We start from the raw sequence: 25234 nt of genomic DNA on the forward strand, positions 1-25234 counted from the left end.
AGGAATGTTTAATTTGCTGTCCAGTCGTGAGCCTAAACACATGAATGCCTCTCTGCCATGACCTGCCATGCAACCCATCAGCAGCCTGAGGGGAGCCTGGCCAGTGCTGCAAGAGAGTAGCATGGCTCCACTGGCCAGGCAGCTACCCCCTACCCGGAGCCAACACACAGGGCCCTCCGTGTCCTATTGTTCAACAGGTCTGGATATCAGCTAAGCTGATATAGGAAGCATCCTTAACCCCATGCTCACCACCACCACCAGGATTATGGATAGTGCCGTATGCTGCTGACTGGGTACAAGCGGTGACTTCCTACCAGTTAAGCAAAATGCCCATTGCAGGCTCTGATTTGTAGCAACTGCAGAAGTCAGTCGATGTTCCTGTGCTGGCCAGGCACCATGTTCATGTCTGTGTGCTATAACTCCGGTGAGACTAATTTCCCACGTATGCATTTGCAAAGCCGAAAGTTGCCCTTGTGCTGTCTACTTGCGGCATCTTCCTACGTATCTCTGCTCCAATGGGCAATGGCTGCACTAAATCTCCACTTCTCACCTCGCAGATAAAGAGAAACTGGTGGAAATGCTCCATGCCATGAAGCAGAAAAGTGCGACAGCAGCAGTGGTGGTGAAAAGCTCCCCGCGGAACAGTCCCAGTCTCACCCCAGCTGGTAAGCATAAGGGCAGAGGAGCTGATGGGGATGGAGCCGATGGACAGACCTCCATGGTGCTCCTGAGAATTGGATCATAAGGACTAAAGAGTGCACATCTAGTGGGCCTGATCATCCTCGTGCTTTGACTGGTTTTACTTTGATGTCAGTGAAATTACCCCAGCATGAGCAAGAGGAGAGCTGGGTCCAACCAATAACCTCTTCATAACTGAACTGGATATAGCGGGCAACATTCGCCTGTCATTCTGCCCATTCCCCCCCTCCTCCAAGGACAGACAGGTGGCTTTCACAGTAACTGGCTAATGGAGAGTTTGTTGAAGTGATGGAGAGGGGAGGATCAGGCCTTTAGCAGGCTTGGTGTTGAAACACTTCCTGGGTCAGATTTTCAAAGGCCTGTACAGCATGTGCAGAGCCCAGTTGGGGTGCCCTGGGAGAAAGTTGTGCACAGTCATGGGCCAGACAGTCCAAGGTGCAGGGAACTGACCTGCAACTGCAACGTCTGCTGGGGGTTTTTAGAGGTCCTTTAGCATTACAGGCCCACCCGACTATTGGTGCAGGATTTCTCTTCCAGCCCAGCCAGCTGTGTGCATTTGCAATCCCGTGCTGTGTGAATGGACCGTCTAGAAAACAGCAAATCAGCCAAAGGGCAGCGTGAGAGCCTTCCTCAGAGCCATGATGTGTCCCCTCAGGGCACGCAGGGACATTCGAATCAAGTGTCTCCTCCGAATCAGTCCCAAGCACCACTAGTAACTCTGTTATGTTTTATTTCCCAAAGAACTCCAGGTGCAGCAATTTCCTGTGGATTCAGATAAACCTGTTGGTATCACTGCCTCCTTGCCAGACACTCAAAAGACATCAGAGCCCAGCAGATTAGAACCGCTGAGACCACACGAGCTCCAGAGGGTCAAGGAAGCAGCTCCAGTCTCTGCTGAGAAGCCCAGGCTGAACGATGGACACACTGGGAAGAAGAGCCTGAGCATATTCAATTATGTCAGGGGCCCTTTGCCTAAGGATATTCCGGTGCCGCTCTCTCACAGCATGAATGGGAAGAATAAGCCATGGGAGCCCTTCATAGCTGAGGAATTTGCACATCAGTTTCACGAGTCTGTGCTGCAATCCACACAGAAAGCATTGCAGAAGCACAAAGGTAATGGAATAGACCCAGAGGGGAAATGGACGGGGAGACAGCAGCGGTATATGTGTACAAATAAGAGCACTGCACCGAACTCTCAGTGAGGCTTCCATCTAAGCTCTAAAACAAGTGTCCGCACTTTTGCACTTGTAAGATTCTGCGCGCACACTTTTTTCCTCACCTGAGTTTTAGCACATGCAGATCCTGAATAGAGGCCAAATTTTATTTGCTTGTACAATGTCAGGTATTTGGACATCAAAACCTCCAGTTTGTGTGCACAAAGGACATCTGCACATATACATGGGAGTTTGTGTGCACAAAGGACATCTGCACATATACATGGGAGTTTGTGTGCACAAAGGACATCTGCACATATACATGGGCGTTTGTGTGCACAAAAACCTAGACTCAAAAGACATCAGAGCCCAGCAGATTAGAACAGCTGAGACCACACGAACTCCAAAGGGCCAAATAAAAGTGCGTGCAAAACTTGTGCATGTAAAAATGTGGGAGTTAGTTTAGAAAGTCTGGCTATGGGTACAGCTATAATGACAATGATTCCCCTGCCAGCCACGCTTTTGTCTCTCACATGTTCTAGAAAAAGAGTTTTAGAAATGACCATTATGGGAAGGGAGAAAAGCACATCTGACTGCCAGCCATGTGGGTAGTCAATGTAAATATGAAGCACAACCTGTTTCTGGAAGGTATCAGGAAATTATGAATACATCTGTGCTTTCCCATCACTGAAACAGCCTGAACAGTTACAGTAGGAGGTAAAATATGGGAACTTCATGAGAGGCACTGAAAATATGGCACACTTACTGAAAAGCTCATTAATTTCAGTGGGCAGAAGTAAAGTTACTACAGTGTGTAGGGAGCAGCTGTTAATAGAAAATTTTAAAAAAAGTATTAAGAAAGCAGAGAGGAGCAGCGTAAAAATAATGTAGACAGTACAGGGCCATAAATGTATGCAATGACTGGCTCAGAGAGCCATTAAAACAGGGGTAGGCAACCTATGGCACAGGTGCCGAAGGCAGCACGCGAGCTGATTTTCAGTGGCACTCACACTGCCCGGGTCCTGGCCACTAGACCGGGGGGCTCTGCATTTTATTTAATTTTAAATGAAGCTTCTTAAACATTTCAAAAACCTTATTTACTTTACATACAACAATAGTTTAGTTCTATATTATAGACTTAGAGAGAGAGACCTTCTAAGAATGTTAAAATGTATGACCGGCACGCGAGACCTTAGATTAGAGTGAATACATGAAGACTTGGCACAGCACTTCTGAAAGGTTGCCGACCCCTGGATTAAAATCTACTGAAGACATCTCCAACACCGAGGAGGAGAAGTTAATCTTATAGATGAATTAATAACCCAGTGGCCGCATAGTTGTTAATGCAACCTGATCAAAAATATTTTTAATTAAGACACCTGTGTTACGGGCACACATTCAGTGATTAGGTCACTTGACTGACAGGCAAGAGACTGGCACTCTAGTCCCAACTCTGCCACTGACCTACTGTCTGACCTACGGCAAGTCACATCATTTCTCTGCACCTCTGTTGTTCCTCCTGCCCTGTCTCTTACCTGGCCAGTTACGATCTCACCCTAAACAGCTTAGGGGCCACTAGGCGCTACTGTAATACACAATATAGTTGTAGCACTGTAGAAAAGCAGTAACACATTTCCAGGCGGGTGTGCCATCAGGAGAGGGTGAGGATTAGAACAGGATTGTGAAGAGAGTTTTCTTGCACTTACTGCACCGTCTGTTACGAAGGGTGTGAAAGGGAATTTGCAGCCTTGCATTTGGCATTCTCTTCACACTGATGCAAGTGCATGGAGTTCATTCACTCATCCGTCTTAGATTTATCAACCAGCGTGATTCCACATGGGTTGCCCGGACAGTCAGGGTCAGACCGTTCCTCATAAGCAGAGAGACAGAGAATTCTGATCAGACACTACTGGCCAGTGAGCCACACCCCAGCTCCCACATGCCTCTTGTCTCCAGCAAATGAAGAGTCAAGCTTCTTAGCCTTCGTGGCCGCCTGGTACAGTAACTAGACACTGCTATGAATCTGATTGTCAGTGGAGCTTCAGCACCTGGCCCCCACTTGTGCATGTCCACCTGTGTGCATAGGTGTTAGTGCAGAGCAGGTGCATGCACACGGAGGGAGACCAGGGTTGGAAAATCAATCCTAATATACTTCATTGCAGGGCATGCTTTGACACCCAGAAATTAGGCTGATAGCAGGTGGTAGCTGTGGAATTAGCTCATGTCGACTATCCGTGCTGGCCCAGGCCTTGAGATGTTTTCCAGTACTGTGCCCTGTTTAGTTTGAAATGGCTTCTGAGGACATAAGAAGTCTTCTTCTCTCTTTAGTTCTGGCTGATTGTTTTCTGTTCCTCTCTTGCATCCAGGAAGTGCAGCAGCACTTACTGCAGAGCAGAACCACAAAATTGACACCTCTATCCATTACAACATTCCTGAGCTTCAGACCTCAAGCAGGGTCCAGATGCCTCAACAGAACGGGCAGCAAGACACCCCACTGGCACGAAAGGGTCTCATCCCACCCGAACAGGACAAGGATTCTGACTCAGAGGAGGAGGAGGAGGAGGAGGAAGAAGAGGAGGAAGAGGAGTACCCTAGACCTAAATGGCAGGGGATCGAGGCAATCTTCGAAGCTTATCAGGAACATATAGAAGGTAAGGGAAAAGATTACAAATGGGACATCAAGGCGATTTCAAGCCCTCCTGTCACCTGGAGGTCTCAGTCCTATAAATGAGAGTATGGTATTTCTGCCACCCTCTCAGAGGAGGGTGCACACGTCACTGCATTTTCTGTCGTGTAAGAGGAGAAGGTGGCATTTTGGTGAAACTTCCAACTTCAACCTCAGCTGGAGTGGAGGACTAGCAGGGCTACTGCTGTCCCTGTTGCTGCCGTTGCTTGCTTGACTGTACTCTTTCTACTAATGATAAGAACTGCTCTGTGCCTAGTAGTTTCTCAGCACACTGGGTTCGAGACTTGGCTCTGCCATCGACCCACTGGGACCTTGGGCATGTTACTCTGTGCTTTAGCTTCCTGATCCGTGCTGTGGGGATTAAAAACAGATCAGTCTCACAGGTGAGGCAAATGTGTTCACATCTGTCGAGCACTTTAAGATCCTCCGACGGAAGGGGCTGTGGAAAAGCATAAGGCTGTTACTTAGCAGAGGATAGACATAAAGGCGACAGGTGTGTATGAAAATTCATTAGTACGACCCAGCACCTTAGAGCAGTGTCTGTAAGGCTGTACAGGGAAATGGAGTTTGAGTTCAAGAGCGCAAAACCCCTTGATGTTTTTCTCCTTAGTCTCCTGCTTTATATTCTTGAAATGTGTCTAAAAATAACCCCACGGATGCACCACCTCAAGCTGGCAATGGAGATGCCATACAGGTGTCAAACGGTGACCTGGTGCACCCTCCACTGTGCCCCAAAACAATCAGCTAGCTCAACCACTGGCATGCGCTGCACCCAAAGGGCTGTGAGTCATTTTCTTTTGAACAACACTTCACTTAAGGGCTGTCAATCTCGTCTGTGGAGAGAGACACTTTAGGAATTACAACACGGCTAATTACCAAATGGCGAGCTGGAGCCAAGTCTCAGGAAAACACAAATGCAGATTGATTACCAAGTCTTTCCCTAATTTATTGCAGTTATAAATACATGTGTAGGCTGCAACTCAGAGTCTGAAATAGGCTTGTGGCATCTTTTACCATTATTGGTGAATCTAATTTAATCTGTTTTCCACAGCAACCATCTCTGGTATCCACCTGATCTCCAGCTCTTAAGACTCAGGTGTTTGTTCATGCCACTGCAATTAGATGGTTATCAAAAATACACAGCAACCTTTCAGCGTCAATACAGCTGGCTAACCTATGAACACCTATGAATGCTCCACACATTCAGTGCTGCACAAATTTTGCTACATGTTGTTTTATTTTCCGGCGCTCTGATTATTCTTTGTGTTCTTGATAAGATGATAGAAATATTGAACAGCCTCCAGTGGATCGACTGCTTTAGCTTCCCCTCTCATTTTATCACGGCAATAAATCCTTTGTTAGTGTGCAAGACCCAATAATGTTTCTGATACCCTGGACGTTAATTACATCTCACTTACTCAGATCCTTCTGAATACAGTTTAAATTGTCTTTTAGAAAACTGAAAGGTGCCGTTAGCTTTCTCAAAGGAGCTTCCGCGGTGTTTTTTCCATAAGCTGTGGACCCTTTACTTGACATCAGGCTGTCTTGCAAATCAGTTCTTACTTTCCTTTAGAAAATGATGGTACTCATTTGCATTCCTGAGAGTCTTTCATCTTGGAGGATTCCAAAGTATTGCTCCAACAGCACCACTATAATGGAGCTACCTCTGCCATGCGTGGTGGTAGTCATCTAGCTCAAAGCAGGCTGCGCATGGAAGGAGGAGTTTTGGACAGGAGTACAGTCCTGCCTTAAGAAAAGTGGTTTTGGATGGTTAAACTCCACACAGCGCAGACAGAGTCTCTGTTTAAAGTGTGGAGTCAGAAAAATGACAGGGAGAAAATGGACTTCTCGCAACAGCTCTGCTCCCTGTATATATTCAGACTCCTGTCTGATGCTATAATAAGCTTTTACTCCTGTTAGCCTTGCAGAGGCAACAGAGCTGTGGGAGCGGAAGCTGGATGCTATATTTTGGCTCACCCATCAATGGAATCTTTGTTGCAGCTGCAGAGCCTGTTCTCCATTCCCATGGTTTTTAGGCATCTAGTTGATGACGCACAAGCAATAAAGAACCCAGCTTGTCTCTCAGATCCTAGGCTGTATTTGCATGAGTGGCAGTTCAAAAAATCCTTCCTTTACGCAAACTGAGCACATTTGAAATCCATGGAAGATAGGAGTCTAAACACCTTTAGGAGCTGGGCCTACATTCTGAAGAGGCAGTAAGCCTGGAACCAGCACCATGCTGCATTCTAGAGGCACTGTAAACTGCCTGGAATTTATTTTAATCTAGTTGGAAGGGCAGAGTTAATCCTGCTGGAACAGGAGAGAATCTGGCAACAAGTGTCCTGCCTTAACTTTTTACAGATCTGTCCAGTGTGCCAGTGCTTGGTTTAAAGAATGCCAATGGTCATTTCTGGTGAACACACAAATGAACACCTTAGGAACATTGCAGCATGGCACATAAATTTTAGCAAAAAGGCCAAGATATGGAAGACTCTTCCATCCATGAGGTTATGTAGTTTGCTGCACAGTTTATCACTGGCTACAGTGGTGGTGTCCTTAATCTCCATGGCATAATATGTTGAGAACATTTCAGTAGTGGTGGATGCAAGTTGAGAGGTCCATGCTGGAGCAGACTGGCACGTCTGACATCCTACCTCTGGCAGTGACCTTCTGAAGTTTCAGAAGGCCAGCATCAAGGGTGAGAATTCAGGAGCCTGGTTTGGGAAAGACTAGCCATACCAGAGATGCTGTTAGCCAGATATTCTGATGATACCAAACAAGGCTGATTGTTCCTCATTTGCTTGCAGAACAAAACCTGGAACGCCAAGTGTTGCAGACACAGTGCCGACGGCTGGAGGCTCAGCACTACAGTCTCAGTCTGACTGCAGAGCAACTGTCACACAGCATGGCGGTGAGTGATGGACACTTTGACATGCTCGGGGAAGGGGGCGGGGGGGAACCTACTGGAACCCCAGTAGAGGCAAATTGGAGTCTGCCCTTGGGAATGTGCAAGGAAGGACAAGAGAACAAACACATGACACGTGTAGTCGTGTTGCTTATTGCCCTACTAGAAGGCACTCAGACACTATGGTGATGAGTGTGGTGTAAAAACCGGTATCGAATAGCAGCTTCTCAAATGACCTACTGCCCATGTGTATACAGCATCTTCTGGAATAAAAATGCACTAGCAAGTATCCTGCAGACAGGGTCACTAAAAGCAGCATGACCCTGGTAGCAAGGAAAGGAGACCCATCCAGAGTCTGTGCAACTATAAACAACTTGTAGGGCAGAACTGCTCCCCTGTGGTTCTCTGTGCTTGCTCAGTGCCTCCAATCAATAGGAATTCAGCATGTGCAGGGCAGTAGGTTTATTATAACACTTGCTGTGTAGGATTTTTTAAATGCAGCAGTACAAGTTTTGCCATCCCTTTTAGTTTCCTGTCTGGTCCACTGAAAAGCTGGCTGCAGGGTTCCCCACCTCTGCACCACAGGAAAAAGACATGGGCTGGCTCCAGCCAAGGTTGGATGTCAGGATCTCCATTCTTAGGGCAGGTGCTATGAGGCAGTAGGATGGACAAATGTAAGAAGGAACTGTGCTGAGAAAAATGCAGATGCCACAAAGTTTGAGGAAAAAATAAGCTCACTTATTCAGGGGAACTCAACGGGACTACCCCAGCATGAGAGAAGAATCAGCTCTTATGATTTGATCCAACTTTGCTGTCATTTCCATCTGCCCACCAAACCACCAAATGTTGACTGCAACAAGCCCAGTGGCCTCCCCCTGCAGAAGAGCATAATATATCCCCCATAGATGCACACGCGGGGAGAGAGGCACTACATGCACATACCAGCATGTCAATGTCCCCTTTTTTCACTTTGTTTTTTCCTATTCCCTTACAGGAACTAAGGAGCCAGAAGCAGAAGATTGTCTCGGAAAGGGAGCGACTTCAGGCCGAACTAGATCACTTGAGAAAGTGCCTTGCGTTGCCTGCAATGCAGTGGTCTAGGGGTTATTTCAAGGGATATCCCAGGTGACGCTCCCTTGCACTAGGCTGAACATATAGTATAGAAATAATAATCTATTTTATTACCTTGAATATTTAATATTTTTCACTGGGAGGTTTGAAGCTAAAATATAAATGGAGAATGTGCCATGCATGGAGCAAAGGATTATGGGATCCAGAAAAAATACCCACCTGTATCTTGACTTCAGTGCAACTGAATCTTTGCAATTCTGCAAGCAACCCACCCATGAAGGCTAGATTTTGTTTAATTTTAATGAGGGGTGCTTTTCTTCCTCCTTCCCCTCCACTTTTTAATTATTTTTTTAAAAATCTGATAAGACTTCATCAACAACACTAATAGCCACCTCCCTGTAGAGGGGGTGCTGTCCACACACAAAATCATTCTTTTGTTGCCATATTAGTCCAACTACTGTACCATGAGGTTTGCCTAGTCTTCACTGGGAAGATGGTGTGTCTCGTGTTAGAGGAAGTTGGGTACACTTTGGAAAGCAAATGAACTGTGTATCTCAGACATGGAGAGCTGTGGTAGTGATCTGCAGAGTAACAAGTCCTGGAAGGAGCCAACACAGCTTCAGACCTTGAGCCTTTCCCTAAATCAACAGGCTTTCCAATGGAAATGCACTTCGCTATACAAAATAAAGTGAATAAACAAACCGAAGGTACCTTTTTATTACTGTTTTGGGGGGTAGGGAGCGGAATGTACAGAACAACACCACCACCACACACACACACACACCCCGAGAGAGAGAGAGACAAATTACATACCCTAGTGGGTGAACTTTTCATACAAACTCAAACAATTTTGCAATTAAAAAAAAAACAAAGTCAAAAAAGGTGCTTCAGCCTTGTACTGTGTATATATTTAAAAAGTTTTGTATGTTTTTATTACTTTAATTATTGTTATAAAAAGCTTGCCATTTTTAATATGTTTCTGCTTTTTTTTTGGCAAAATAACTTGCTTTTAGTGTTTGTACTGCTGCTGGTCAGGACATGAAAAATATTGAAGTGTTTTAAAAGAATTTAAAAAAAAAAAAAAAAAAAGCTTTCCACTGGGGCATGTGCTATCACTTCTGTTTTTTGCTTTGTGTAGCATCAGTTACTGGTACAGAAAATTCTGTTACTAAAAGGCGAGGAATTAATTATTCCTTACTGCCCTGTCACTGCTTTTTCCCCCTCCCCCTTCAAGCACTTCAAAAGTTACATTACAAATATGACCAGCTGCTACTAAAGGGAGTGGAAAAGTCTGTGTTGGGAACAAAAGTTCAGGAACTAAGTGAACTGTTTGGGTCTATGATTCAGCGTTACTGATGTCTTCAGCGCTCTGACAAGTAATCTAGAAAATGTTTTAAATGGGGGGGAGACTGCTTGTGTTAGCAATGAGGTGCTAAAGAACAACAGGAGAGGAAGCAGTGCAGACTGAGCTGAATTTCCCGTCCTTTACTCACATGAGAAACACCAGTGAGAACAGGGAGGAGGAAGTAGAAATTCTCCCAGCTTGCCCTGTCTCTTCCAGGTAGTTATTCCTCAATAACAGTTCTGTGAAGTAGGAGGACCTCTTTCCCAAAGAGCTGGCTTGAAGTTCAGTTTACAGTTCTGTTAGCCCTAACCTAGCTGAGCTCTATTCCTTGTAAGCAGCTGGGGTGCAGCTGCTGGCAAAATTCAATCTTTTTGGAACAGTGCACAGGAATTGATTTTGTTTTTTATTAATTTCTTAGATGGGTGAGGGATACTGTGGGTAATAGGCTTCTGCTTCCCCTACTTCCTAGCAGCTAGTAATAGTGCAGTAGGTGTTTCCTCGTATAGCATTTGCTGGGCATGTTGATCAGGAATAGTTCATCTTAAATTAAGATGAAGTGGCAGCAGGAGGAACAGCACTAACAGGCTTTTCGTTTTCAGCTGTAAATTAGACAGGAAAGGCTATAGGTGTACATATCCCATTCCCCTCCTCAACAGCTACTGTAAATGTTCTGTAGCTGAGGGGAGGAGTCGTGGGACAGTTGATGAGGGCAAAAGTATCACAAACATCTCTGATCAAAATCTACATACTACTGTTGTCTCTAGACTTAGTTGGAGAGGTCTCCTTCAACAGCAGATTTTGGAAGACAGAGACACCTGTTCTGTTGGAACAGTGAAGCATTTGGCATGGAAAAAGAACCTCTAGTAATCACAACACACTCTAGACAAGGTTCATGGCCGCCTATCTCCATGTTATTTGCTTTAGGTTTCTAACAGTCGACACCTGAAAGGCAAGCTGTTTAGACTATGTCTACATTACACACCTTTTAGCAACACAGCTGTGCCACTACAGCCCTGCTGCTGAAAGGCACGCAGCGCAGTGCAGCCACTGTTAGCAGCAGGAGCGAGCTCTTCCCCGCCGAATGAGCAGCGGAAGAGCTCTCCTGCCAACGAAGCGCTGTTCACACCACCGCTTTTTGTCTGCAGAACTTCTTTGTCGCTCAGAGGTGTAACACACACACACACACCAAACAACAAAAAATTTGTAGTTCAGTTTCCAGTGTAGACAAAGCCTGAGTCTATTGCTGTTCTTCAGAAGAAACATTCATGTTTCCCCCACTACATCTCAGGCAGGGCAAGGGTTGGCCTATTGCATTCCTAGAAGATTTTGCACCTACATGTTGTCAGATGGCAGTGACAGCTACTTCATCCTCTTGCATGGCTCATGATTGAGGGGCTAGTCAGAGGGAAACAATGAGGGCAGAACAAAGAAAAGCAATTCCACGGACCACTATTTAAGTAACGTCAACGTGTTGTTAGATGCAGCGTGTAGAGGCTATGATTTTCCTTTAGCCATAGCTCCTACAAACACGCAGTGCAACCCTGCTACAGTTTCTACATTGAAGGCTCTTTTTCCTCCTCCCCCCAGGAGTACCCCCAAGACAATCAGATTAAATAAATCTAAGGCTGTAATGCAGCATGAACAAGGAAAAGGACCAGAAAGGAAAGCTGAAATGAATACCAATTTTAAGCCATGCAATCTACATTTTCCCCCTTTTGTGTTGGTATTTAGGGTAGTGCAAACAGCAAACCTCCAGCCTATCTTGGGCCCATTCCATTTTGCAAATGGAAGAAAACAAAGCAGTCACTGACTAGTGTCAATTTAGCTTTACCCCAAAAGCTGAAATGATGAATTGTATGACTGCTCATGTGTGATTCTTCTTTTCTGGTAGACTGACACTATTTTCCATCTGGGAGACTGAAGATCAGACAAAACTTCAACAACATATACAATAGGAAGAACAGGAAAAATTACACAGCACAGTTGGCTTCAGAGCTGATTTATGCCACTCTGGTTTCAAAGTATTTACATGAAGGAACTTCTGTCTTCCATGACTAGCAATGTCTTCACAGCAACAGACCTCCAGTTTTCCTTTCACTCGGAGGGCAGAGATCTTTTTTAAAGTGCCATTATGGGCAGGCAAGTGACTAGAATACTATGTGATTTTTTAAAGATTTACTCTTAGTTGATGCTTTTGTTATCAGACTTGCCTATTTTTACAACTTAAAGTGAGACTATTTTTAATGCCAAGGCAGGTTACTGCTAACCTGAAATTAAAGCCATAGCCTTCCTGCTTCATACACCTTCCACAATCAAAGATTCTAGCATCAGAATTTAGTTAGCAATGCTGCTGCTGAGGTAACAAGAATTTAGCTTCTGGTGTTCTATCTTGTAACTACTACATGACTGACAGCAGAAAAAAATGTGAGTGGGTACTAGGAGATGAGGCAGCTATGACTCAAAATATACCAAGCAGCAATATAATGCTGTTTTTAGAGTCACTTTTCTAATCATAATTGCATTTTAAATACTGGGGGCTTTTTTAAATGAATAGGGCTCCGTTTAAAGAAAGGAAGTTACCACTGCTTTGTGTTTAAGGTCCATTGTTGCATGTGCAAAAAGTGCATTAAAAAGAAAACAAACCACACACATTCTTGGTTTAACTTATCTATTTAAGAAGCAAAAGCACTTACAGCTGACAGTTCTTTAAACCAGATTGCATAGCGAGCCTTTGGCCTACTACCTGCCAATTCACAAACTTCATGATAATTTTTAACATAGAAAAATACACTTCATGGTTAAATCACTGTTTCCCCTCCCAGCCCATGATAAAGAAGTTCACTGTCAGGTTATCCATCAATTTCAATACACTGGAAAGTGGGAGTTCACAAGCACACCACCAGATGGCAATGTTTAGGAGCCTGTTTGAAAATGTTACTTTGCTTAGCAACAATTCCTGAACTTGAGTGTTGATTCCACCCCCATGCCTCACCTAGAAAGGAGCTAATCAACTTCTTGACCCAGTGCTTAAAAAGTCTCAGTAATACTCCCCTCCCTCTCCCTTGCCCCAAGGGTCATGTTGACTGGTTGTGTTTATTTGTATGTACCCTGTGCAGAATTGCTAGAGCAGTAAAAACCAGAGCATGGGAGGCAGAGGACAGAGGAAGCCCAGGCCTGCTGGGGGCAGTTTAGATGCTGTGAAAGAAAAATTAAACCTGTTCTAAGTGTACTTGTTTGAATTAATTGTAATGTAATATATTATTTGTTGAATGTAGTAATTAGGTATTTATGAATATATTGCTGTAATTTCTGACAACATCCAAAAAATAAAATTGTCCTAAATCATGGCAAAGGATTGTTTTTCCCTCCCACTAGTGGATGGAAAAGTTACACTGATCCAGCGTGAAGGCCAACATGTGCAATGCGCTACCATTATTTACAAGATTCAAGCAAAAAAGCATTGTGTGGGTGACACTACATCAGGGCATTTAGCCAGTACCCAGCCCAGGCTCTACAAGCTGTTTTAAGGCAGGGGTGAAGCATCTGAGCAGCTTACACATAGCTCAGGGGATTTCTTATTGCCGAAGGGTCAAGTCAGTCCAGAGTATCCTACCTCATGTTACAGCATCAGATACATAGGCCACTTCACTCACAACCACCTGACTATAATGAGATACATACAAGTTAACCAGGGACTATATACGAGACAGTGGGCTAGCAAAAACATCATAAGGGACGCTCAGAAGGAAGAAGATGGTGGGAGATATTTGGAAGACAGTTCAATTGTTTGATTAAAGGCAGCAGGGAAATATTTGTCTGAAGATATGGGGAATGTTATGGTGATTAAATACTGCTGCCTAGTGAGAGCCATGGACAAGAGACTTGCTTTCACTGAGTGAAGAGCAGCCCCCCATACACATTAACAAGATAAGAACGGCTGTACTGGGTCAGACCAAAGGTCCATCTAACCCAGTGTCCTATCTACCGACAGTGGCCAATGCCAGGTGCCTCAGAGGGAGTGAACCTAACACGTAATGATCAAGTGATCTCTCACCTGCCAGCCATCTCCATCCTCCGACAGACAAACAGGCTAGGGATGCCATTAATAGCCGTAACCTCCATGAATTTATCCAGTTCGCTTTTAAACGCTGTTATAGTCCTGGCCTTCACACTCTTCTCAGGTAAGGAGTTTGACTGTGCGCTGCGTGAATAACTTCCTTTTATTTGTTTTAAACCTGCTGCCCATTAATCTCATTTGGTGACCCCTAGTTCTTGTATTATGGGATACGTAAATAACTTTTCCTTATTTGCTTTCTCCACATCACGCATGATTTTAGATACCTCTATCATATCTCCCCTTAGTCTCCTTTTTTTCATGCTGAAAAGTCCTAGCCTCTTTAATCTCGCCTCATATGGGACCCTTTCCAAACGCCTAATCATTTTAGTTGCCCTTCTCTGAGCCTTTTCTAGTACCAGCATATCTTTTTTGCGATGAGGAGACCACATCTGTACGCAGTAGTCAAGATGTGAGCGTACCATCGAGTTATATAAGGGCAATAATATATTCTCCTTCTTATTCGCTAGCCCCTTTTTAATGATTCCTAACATCCTGTTTGCTTTTTTGACCGCCTCGCCACACTGCGTGGACATCTTCAGAGAAGTATCCACGATGACGCCAAGATCTTTTTCCTGACTCATTGTAGCTAAATTAGCCCCCATCATAACATATGTATAGTTGGGATTATTTTTTCCCATGTGCATTACTTTACATTTATGCACATTAAATTTCATTTGCCATTTAGTTGCCCAATCACTTAGTTTTGTGAGATCTTTTTGAAGTTCTTCACAGTCTGCTTTGGTCTTAACTATCTTGAGCAAGTAAGTATCATCTGGAAACTTTGCCACCTGTTTACCCCTTTCTCTAGATCATTTATGAATAAATTGAATAGGATTGCTCCTAGGACTGACCTTTGGGGAATACCACTAGTTACCCCTCTCCATTCTAAGAATTTACCATTTAGTCCTACCCTTTGTTCCCTGTCTTTTAACCAGTTCTCAGTCCATGAAAGGCTCTTCCCTCTTGTCCCATACCCACTTAATTTATGTAAGAGCCTTTGGTGAGGGACCTTGTCAAAGGCTTTCTGGAACTCTAAGTACACTATGTCCACTGGAGCCCCCTTGTCCACGTTTGTTGACCCCTTTAAAGAACTCTAATAGATTAATAAAACATGATTTCCCTTTATAGAAATCACATTGACTTTTGCCCAACAATTTATGTTCTTCTAGGTGTAGGACAATTTTATTCTTTACTACTGTTTCGACTAATTTGCCCGGTACTGACGTTAGACTTACTGGTCTGTAATTGCCGGGATCACCTCTAGAGCCCTTTCTAAATATTGGCATTAGATTACTTATCTTCCAGTCATTGGGTACACAGGCCGATTTAAAGGGCAGGTTACAAACCCTAGTTAATAGTTCCACAACTTCACATTTCAGTTCTTTCAAATGCCATCTGGACCCAGTGACTTGTTAATGTTAAGTTTATCAATTAAATCTAAAACCTCCTATAGTGACACTGTGACAGTTCCTCAGATTTGTCACCTACAAAAGCCGCCTCAGGTTTGGGAATCTCCCTAACATCCTCAGCCATGAAGACTGAAGCAAAGAATCCATTTAGTTTCTCCACAAGGATTTCATCTTTAAGCGCTCCTTTTGTATCGCGCTCATCGAGGGGCCCCACTGGTTGTTTAGCAGGTTTCCTGCTTCTGATGTACTTATAAAACATTTTGTTTTGAGTTTTTGGCTAGCCATTCTTCAAACTTCTCTTTGGCTTTTCTTATTACATTTTTACACTTAATTTGGTGCTGTTTATGCTCCTTTCTATTTACCTCACTAGGATCTGACTTCCACTTTTTAAAGGAAGTCTTTTTTATCTCTCACTGCTTCTTTTACATGGTTATTAAGCAACGGTCGATCTTTTTCAGCTACATTTGATTCCTTGCAGTGTTAAGATGTGACTGCTATAATTGAGCCTAAAACCGACAGTCAGACCAGTTTATAGATTCTGAGATAGACAAGGACCCCACCATCAGCTGCAAAGGGCAAGAGGAGAAGAGGTGTTTTCACACAATTAGTGTACCAGTGTATGTTAAAGGGAAAGGAATCTTATTCTTCTGACAGTTCACTCTTTTTTATGCATGGGTTGTTTTTTTTTAAACAAATAGTAACTTCAGTCAAAAGATCAAATGTACAGTACATGACATGTCTTCCAACTATCTGGAATATTTCCTTCTGCTCCTCCAACTGGATTTTGGACCCACTTCTATGGCTCTCAAACAGGAGCAGATTGGCTAGGTTCTCCCCTTTACTGCTGTCCACAGGAAGCCTAGCACAGCAACTGGCATGTTGTCAGAGATTAGATTCAGTGCAGTGGGAGCTAAGATGCATCATCAGCGTTTGCTTTCAAACTATCATCTACCCCCACAGTATCCAGGAACATGCTCTATGAACACCACCTCATATTCTCTCTAGAGCAGAGATTATAACAACATTCATATTCAGGAAAATAAAAGGGATTTTTTTTAGTGTACCTGAGAGAGAAATGCTGCTGGTAAGCCACCACCTGCCACATCTGCATCCACACCAAATATCTCAGTGGCCTGCTAGAAGCAGTACTTGAACCAAATGAGGTAGCGCGTGTTCTCTTTAAAGCTCCCACTGGGGGAGAAATACAAAGCTACAAGTGCAGAGACAGAGAACTGTGCACTTAAATGGCCTTGGCAAGCCAGCCATGTGAGCTCATCTACCAGCTCTGCTCAGAGACGAATATACTGCTGTAAGTGATGACCTCAGTTGGAGAAACGAGCCTTAGAATGCAGTAGAGGTGGGTTAAAATCCATATATCACTCCATAGCCCAGGGAAGCCCCAGGACTGTGCATTCAGATGTTTAAAAGAGTCCCATTCTGTGATCTTCCTCAACCAGGCTTTAGACAACCCAGAGGAAGGAGAAGAACAAGACACTAAACTAAGAGCATATTTATTGCTGCTACATATCATTTAAGAGATTTTAAAAACCCCATCCAATAAGGCAATAACAAGAAAAACCTCCCAACAGCATCTAACTGCTGCAACCAATTCATCTTGCAAAGACAGCTGCACAGGGGCTAAGAGAGTTCTGCCAGGTAGAATCATTTGTTTTGCCAAGGATGCTCATTATAGAGCAGAAGCTGTTCACAATAGCTGCTGAGCAGGGAATGCCCTCTGTGCCATTAGCAGTCCTCAACTTATTAATATGCAGCCACAAGACTGTCTTCTTCCTATTGCCTGAACACAAACACCACAGAGACTCAAGTTAGATACAACTGACAGGAAACGTATAAGACTTGCATGGATTTTAGCAGAGACCTATACAGGGTATTTAAGGCATAAAAACAGCATAAGGCAAGTTGCATTAGGACTCATTAATAGTGTCCAGAGGGCAGAGTCTTCCTACTATTATTGCCTCATCCCATGAGGGTTTTAGATTGTCAGAAGGCATCTTAGAAATCCTGGGACTGGGCACTCTCAGCCGGCTGAAGGTTTGTGCGTAGCTTGTACATGTGATCTAAGGCTTGAGTAAGAAAAGTCCCAGTGGTGTTGATCTCCATCAAGGTCAGATTATCCAGCTAAAAGACAAGGAGGGTAACATTACAGCAGTATTTGGGGAAGCAGCACTACAATCTCTCACGATGGCAAAAGGAAGGTCAGTCTATGGATAAGTCGACATAAATTATGCCACCATATAGCCACTGCAGTAATTAAATCGATTTTTCATGTCCACCCTACCCTCCTCCTGTTGGCGGTGCATGTTCTCAACAGGAGCATTTCCACCAATTTAAATAACAGTGTGGGGTATCGTGGAACATTGAAAGCCCAGAGCCCAGCCACTGGGGCTGACAGCTGGGGCTCCGAGCTGTCAGACACCAGGGGCTGACAGCTGGAACAGTAAATGCACTGTCTATAGTGATACTGTGTCAACCTAACTACATTGACCTAAGCAGCTACGCCTCTAGCTGAGGTGGAGTTTAAGGTCGGTATCCTGGGTGATTTACATTGTCGAGAGCAACACTGTAGTGTAGACACTTAGAGTTGAAAGAAGCATTGCAGCATTTGAAACAACATAATACATGTGGAGTAAAAAACTCCATATGACTAAAGTTCTCAACTGACAAGTAACCAAATCACTGGAAGAAAAAAAAAAAAAAAAAAAAAGCTACAACTGGAACTTGCACTAGCAGTATTAATCATTCACAAGCCACATAATCACACAGCATCTTGAACATTCCCAGGCCAAAACTAGCAGACTTATCAGCCCACCTCAGATTTCCCTTACTATACCTTGGCATGGGCCTCCTGCTGTCTGACAAAGCTGTCCGCAGACAGCCGCAGTTTAGCTATCCGTGTATCCCAGGTATCCTTAACCAGTGTTCGGATTTCATCTGCTTTTGGGATGCTGTCTGAGGCACTAGAAGAAGAGGAGGTAGGTCAGAACGGGCTGCAAGGGACTAATAGGTTAAGTCTCTGGCACGAGTAACACTGGCAGCTTCTCAAATCGCTGAAGCATGAGCAGAGTAGTTTGCTTTATACAAAGAGCGAAAACTGAAATCCAAAGTGCTGCTGCTTCTGCAGCTGGGGTTTTCTGGATTCTTTATTTACCCAGGGAAGATCAGTTTTCAATACAATCCTTCTGGTCTTTAATTGCCCAGCTGGTCTGGAATACTAGTAAGTCCAATAACCTGGCCAAAGTCACAAGTAAAACAGCAACTCGATGGCTCAACTGCCATTAGAGCTCAAGTTCAGCCCAGTACTCTTACCACTCAATCACAGGGACCATACAGGTTGTACCACGTAACAGCCTAAAGGTTAGGCAATTAAATACTTCCACAAGGACCTCAAGAGATCAGATCAATTCACCTGGACAGAAGTGTCATGGTTATTCTAGTGTAAGGAAAGGGTCTGCATGCTAAGACGTCGTAAGCATCAGAAGAAACAGTTGGGCTTCAAATGGCCAGTCCTCTGTAATCAAGGGCTTTTCAAGTCAGAAGGGTATGTGCATAGAAGAGTAGTTCTCAACCAGGGGTACGCAAACCCCTAGGGGTATGCAGATGTCTTCAACTCATTTAGATATTTGCCTAGCTTTACAACAGCATAAAAAGCACTAGCAAAACCAGTACAAACTAAAATTCCATACAGATGACTTGTTTGTACTTCTCTATATACTATACACTGAACTATAAATATAGCATTTATATTGCAATTCATTTATATGGTAAAGATGAGAAAGTAAGAAATTTTTCATAATAGTGTGCTGTGGCACTTTTGTATTTTTATGTCTATTCGCTTACAAAATCAGTTTTTAAGTGAGGCGAAACTTCAGGTATGCAAGACAAATCAGACTCCTGAACGGGGTACAATAGTCTGGAAAGGTTGAGAGCACTGGCTTAGAAGAAATACCAGCCAGAATGCTAATTTTATGGTAATTAAATGTTTTAGCAGACCTGACAGCTTAGAGTCAGGATATCCCCAATCCCTGCTCTCCAAGCTGAGAAGGGAAGAATTTCCCATCTCCTAAAGGGTACCCTAACAGTAGCAGAGGGTGGAGAAGTCTGGAAAGAGTAGGCTGCTGGGCCTCTCAGGTAGATTGAAAGAGCTGTGAATCGGTATAAATGAAGCTAAAAAATATGCTAAATACATCCAGGGCCACTACACTTAGTTACTTCTGTAGGCAGTGTTGGAGTCCAGTTATCACAGCACAGAACAAGTGAAACCAAGTTAATAAATACAAAGACCACCATTAGGTAAGTGCCCAAGCAAAATCTTGATGTACTTTGGAATAAGCCTCCTGTTAACACTTTCCCAAAAGTCTCCAAATTTAAATCCAATGATATCCTAAAAGCTTTCCTATGTCACAACTCACATTCCTGAATATTTATCAACAGCAAACCCCACTGGGCAGGGAGGAAAGTGCCTTTGACTGGTTACAGTAAGAGACCTACTTACTAGTTTAACAGCAACTTAGTTAGTTCCATGTAGTAGGGACTGGGCATTGGAGTGAAAGTGTCCTCTTTGCGTTCCTGATCCCGGATTTCCTCCAGCTTTTCTGAAATATAATTTCATACTTTACTAGATGCTTCAATGATTTGGTGTCAAGTCCTCCCAGCAGAAGCTGCACCCCTCGACCAGCCCTGCAGGATGAACTGACAGTTTCGTGTTTACATCAGGTGGAATCAGCACCTACGTGGAGACACCACAGGCTGCAGGAGAAACAATTCTAATGCCCAAAAGTTGCTCTGATCTCATGTGTAGAAGTAAAAGTGGACCTCAACTCATATGGGAGAAAGGGACAAACACCAACTCTGTGTTGGGGTGATAGGAGCTGAGAAGCAACATTCAGTCCTACATGGCTAGAAGGATGAATCACCATCACCACTTGCGACATGAGGAGACAAGGAGTGACATGAGTGGAGAACGAGTGCCTCCAAAAAAGGAATCTTTCTGCCAAGTAACATTTTGGCTTACTGATTTGCACTCTCTGGAATGAAGAAAATATGGAAGAGGGAGAATGTTTAGAGACAAAAGCCTCTTCACTCTTCCTGATGTTCCATCATTACCTGCTTCCTGTCCTCCTCAACTACACACTTCTCTCAAGATGGCAAAATGGAGGGAGCTAGAATTTTTATTTCTAATCGGAGGAACATACATCACATTGGGGTAAAATCTCTTCACCTCCTGACTGCCTTCAAGGGACAAAGGAGACTAAGGAGATCAGAAATTCTGTATGCTCTCCAAAGGCACCCTCTTCCCCAGAGACAAAGCGAGAAAAGAGAGGTGATAAAAGGCAACAGACCGCCCCGATTATTAACAATACTCTGCATTTTTATTATAAACAAATTTCACCACTGAGGTAGGCAAGTATGAGTCTCATTTTACAAGTCGCCAAATAAAGCCAAGAACAGTGAAGTGGCCAGGTGAAGATCACACTGAAACCAGTGGCAGAACTGGGATGCAGTATTTTAAATAAATTTTATGTATCAGAATAAGAATTTATTCTAATGACACAGGTTAAAAATTACAATGATGATATGCAAAGATCACGCTAGTTTGCAGCGTTGTCATAGCCATGTTGGTCCCAGGATATTAGAGGGACGGGTGGGTGAGGTAAAATTTTTTACTGAACCAACTTGTGTTGGTGAAAGAGACAAGACCTGAAGAACAGCTCCGTGTAAGCTCAAAAGTTTCGTCTCTTGGAGCAACAAAAGTCAATCCAACAAAAGACATTACCTCACCCACTTTGTCTGTCTAAAATCATGCCAGGTCTTGAAAATCTCAGCAGCACTGCATTAGAACAATTCCTCCCACAATTCCATTTGTCCCTGCAACTTTCCCTTGGGAAGAGTGCCAAGGTCCAACTCCTGTATTTCAGGACTCCCCACTAGCCCTGCAGCTTGGCTAAGTCTGTGCCTAACCTGTAGGCTACTGTTCTCCTTACCAGCATCCATCCATTCAGGAGGTATTAGCCGACACTTCTGTCTCTGTTTTAGGTTAACAGCTAGCCAAAGAGGCACTTCCACAGGCAAGCCAGGATTAAAGGGACCCAAATCCCCCTGAAAATAAGGAAAGTGTAAGTAACATGGCATGGAAAATTGTGACACCTCTTTCCTCTTTGAAAATCAGGTTTCCCTCATCAGCCTCACACACTGCTAAAGGATCAACAGTTTCCTGTAGATTTAGGGAAGCCACCCCATGCCAACTGATATCACCCCTCCTCTTGGTCCCAGATCCCAGCACAGTTCTCTCGTCCCTTAGCAGTAACTACTTACATTTTGATGGCACTTTTATCCTAAAGGGTTTCATAAGTGATATATGAAAATTACTTCTCCCATCACTGAAATGCAGCCACTTGGCTGTGGATGGACTATGGGAGATGTTTTAAATAGCAGAACAGCTAGTGCAGGTGATTCTTGTATCCCCTGACGCTGCAGGGGGGATCTGGGCTAACAGGCAGTTAGCCAAAGGGGATGTGGAGGTCAGGAAGAGCCAGGGGGGCAATGCAGCGTTCACAACTGGGCACGCTGCTGTTGCTCCGCTAGGGCCTTTGCTATCACTATGGATTTTACCTGCAGGCGCCCAGACCCCTCGGCGATGGGCGTCAGGCTATAGCGATACCATTGCCTCTCATCGGGACGCAGGCAGCCCCACTGCGGAGCGGATCAGCCCCCAGGGGCTCTCCTACCCCGGCCCCCGCCAGTGGGCCAAGGCCGCCTGCCACAGTCTTCCCCACCGATCCCCTCCCCGCAGCCGAGCCCCGGGCCACCCGTCGCCACCCCCACCGCGGGGGCCGCGGCCCCGTGACACCCCGGCCCCCACACGCGCCATTCCCGCCCCTCGGCGCGAGCCCCCACCCAGGCCCACGTGCCTGCACCCCGCCCTCAGGGCCCAGCCCCGCACCCCGATGAGGTAGATCCGGTCCAGGCTGAAGTTGGGGATGACGGTCACCAGCTCCTTCTCGGCCAGGAACTCGGCCTCGGCGGCATCCATGGCCCTGAGGCGGCGCCGCCGCCGGCCCGCCGGAACTGGAACTCGCAGCACGCGCGCGCCAGGCTACACCCTTTGCCATTGGCTGGGAGGAAGACAGACCCCGCCCCACAACGTCCCCTCGCCCGACGCTGACTGTAGCTTAGCGGCGCGAGACGCTTGCTGCGTTTTCCCGGTCTCAGGTTGGCCGAGGGGCTCGCACGTAAGAGGCTCTGATTGGCTTAGTCACCAGCACGGTGCTACGCGATTGGCTGAGCGGCTAGAATAAGTTTCAGCCAATCAGAACGCTCTGGAGCACAGGCCCTCAGGCTGGGCGGGAGAACGGTCCCTTGAGGGGGGATGTGGCCCGCTACGCTGGCCCGGTTCCCAGAGGGCGGGGCAGTGACTCAGGCCCGCTGCAGTCTTCGGGCCTGGCTGAGTCCGCCCTGCCGTGTGTCATAGACCCTGCGCCGCGCCTTCCCCGGGGGATTCCCCTCAGGACCCGGAGCCCCGGACCCCCCAGGGGAACAGCGCAGCCCCCGCGCCAGATGTTTTGGGTTAGGGGCCAGTCTCCCTCCTGGGCAGCATGTGTCCAGCCGGCTGCAGGACTCCAGCGCCATCTCTCCCCCTCGCAGCCTGGTGGCCTGTGCTCTGCTCCGCTCCCTCCTAACCAGCATCACCTTGGGGGCTGTGCTCCGCCGGGGCTTGGCACACCTGGCACCGACCCTGAGCGGGCTGAGCAAGGCCTGAGCCTGCAGCCAAGAGCCCGAGGCTCAGCCCTGACCTACGCTGGGGCTTTGGGCACTAGGCACAGTTTACACGTTGGCACGAGTACAGCCATGCAGCAGGTAAACACCTGACCTTGCTGTAGATGCCAAAGGCAGTGAGAGTGGGAGCATCTGAGTTCTAGATACTCTGCTGCCTTTCACCCGTCTACCGTTCTTCTGTGGTCCCCAGTCCCCGTCACCATGTGCTTTCAGTTTGGTTTAGGCATTTGACTCTTCACTCTGTATTCCTGTAACTGCCAGTTCACAGAATTGTTGCTTTGTTTTCCCATGGCTATCCTTGACAGTGGTGTCTCTTGGACCGAGAAGGGACCTTGATTCATTAATATTAATAAGATAGCACCTAGAGGCCAAGGCCCTATTATACTAGGCACTACACAAATGTATAACAGATAGTCCCAGCCCTGTAGAGTTTATGCTCTAGTGTAAGATCACGGCCAACCGATGGATACAATAGATAACCAGGCTGAGCTCAAGGAAATAAAGAGATGGCATTAATCAGCATGAAAAACAGCAGTCCCTACAAACCAGCTGCCTGCCTGCCCACGATCATTGCTGGGTATGTTGTGAGCATCACAGCAGAGAAGTATTTTAAGGAGGGATTTTTCAACTATTCCTCACCTCTGATCTTGATCCTTCTCCCTGTCACTTGTTAGTTAAAAAGAAAAAACATCTCCAAACACCCAGCAATCGATGTGTTTAAGAAGGGAGGATGAAGGGGTAATCACTAGCAGACAGCATGGATTTACCAAGAACAAATCATTCCAAACCTTCGTCAACAGGGTAACTGATTTGGTGGATAGGAGGAATGCGGTGAACATAAAATACCTGGACTTCAGCAAGGCTGTTGACCTGATACTTTGATAAGTAAGCTGGAAAAATGCAGGCTCGATAGAACTACTATTAAGAGAACATAAGAATGCACCGTATTGGGTCAGACCAAAGATTTATCTAGCCCCGTATCCTGTCTTCTGACAGTGGCCAATGCCAGGTACCCCAATACTTGGCAGGGTAGAACTAAAATTCAGAGGGATCTTGATAAATTGGAGAACTAGTCTATAAACAAAATGAAATTCAACAAACACAAATATAAGGTGCTACACTTAGGGAAAAAAAACAAATGCACAGATACAGCATGGGGGAAAACTGGCTTTGCAGCAGCACTGCTAAAAAGGATCTAGAAGTTGTGGTGAATCGAAACCTCAGCATGAGTCAGCAATGCGATGCTGTTGCAAAAAAAGTAAATGCAGTTTTAGATTGCCTTAACAGAAGCATAGCATGGAAGTCATGGGAGGTGATAGTATCACTCAACTCGGCACTGGTTAGGTCTCAGATGAAGTACTGTGTCCAATTTTGTCTCCAATGTATAGAAAGGATGTAGAGAAACTGGAAAGGATTCAGAGGCGAGCAACAAAGATGATCAAAGGGATGGAATGCAAGCCAGATGAGCAAAAAACTGAAGGAACTGGGAATTTTTAGTTTGGAAAAAGGAGATTAAGTGAGGATATGACAATGGACTTCAGATACTTGAAAGGCTGCCATAAAAAAAGAAGAAAAGTTGTTCTCTTTTGCCAAAGAGGACAGGACAAGAGGCAATGGTTCAAATTACAGTTTAGCAGGTTTAGATTAAATCTCAGGAAAAACTTTCTAACTGTAAGAACAGTGGGACAATAGAACAGACTGCCTAGGGAGGTTGTGGTAGTTTCTTCACTGGAGGTTTTCAAAAGGAGGCTGGATAGCCATCTGTCTTGGATGGTTCAGACACAACAAATCCTGTATCTTGGCAGGGGGTTAAACTAGATGATCCTTGTGGTGCCTTCTAACCCTATGATTCTAAGAAAAAAACAACAAATAAAACTGTCAAGACACATTGAAGATGTTAATGTCCAAAGTTACGCAAGGGAAAGAAAAAAATCAAAGGCTTTTATCCTGGAGTGATTTAGAGCACTGTCAGCCAGGCTGTTAGGTTGTCAGGTTGTCATGGAAACAGAAAGCCTTCAAACAATATTAGCAGTGACAGATCTATTTAATGGTGT

At 45.1% G+C, this 25234-nt stretch overlaps 2 protein-coding genes across 16 annotated transcripts in view; one reads left to right on the forward strand and one right to left on the reverse strand.

Annotated features, from left to right (window-relative positions):
- The window catches only part of GSE1 (Gse1 coiled-coil protein), a 349718-nt gene extending 340231 nt beyond the window's left edge, over positions 1-9487 (forward strand). For all 15 annotated transcript variants that reach the window (XM_050923207.1, XM_050923205.1, XM_050923206.1 and 12 more), the window contains 5 exons: positions 558-665; positions 1441-1812; positions 4220-4504; positions 7347-7450; positions 8439-9487. In XM_050923207.1, the coding sequence (XP_050779164.1) occupies positions 558-665; positions 1441-1812; positions 4220-4504; positions 7347-7450; positions 8439-8573 (1004 nt within the window). In that variant the 3' untranslated portion in view covers positions 8574-9487. The remainder of the gene's footprint in view (positions 1-557; positions 666-1440; positions 1813-4219; positions 4505-7346; positions 7451-8438) is intronic.
- A 7394-nt stretch (positions 9488-16881) lies between these two features.
- Positions 16882-22595, reverse strand: GINS2 (GINS complex subunit 2). The gene is made up of 5 exons (XM_050923241.1): positions 22348-22595; positions 21389-21503; positions 19900-19999; positions 18238-18364; positions 16882-17525 (listed from the first exon to the last, which is right to left on the reverse strand). Exons 1-5 carry the CDS (start codon positions 22435-22437, stop codon positions 17400-17402), a joined length of 558 nt encoding a protein of 185 aa, XP_050779198.1. The 5' UTR covers positions 22438-22595; the 3' UTR covers positions 16882-17399.
- Positions 22596-25234: the final 2639 nt, after the last annotated feature.

The sequence above is a fragment of the Gopherus flavomarginatus genome, chromosome 14 (genome assembly GCF_025201925.1).
Source record: "Gopherus flavomarginatus isolate rGopFla2 chromosome 14, rGopFla2.mat.asm, whole genome shotgun sequence".
Taxonomy (NCBI): domain Eukaryota; kingdom Metazoa; phylum Chordata; order Testudines; family Testudinidae; genus Gopherus; species Gopherus flavomarginatus.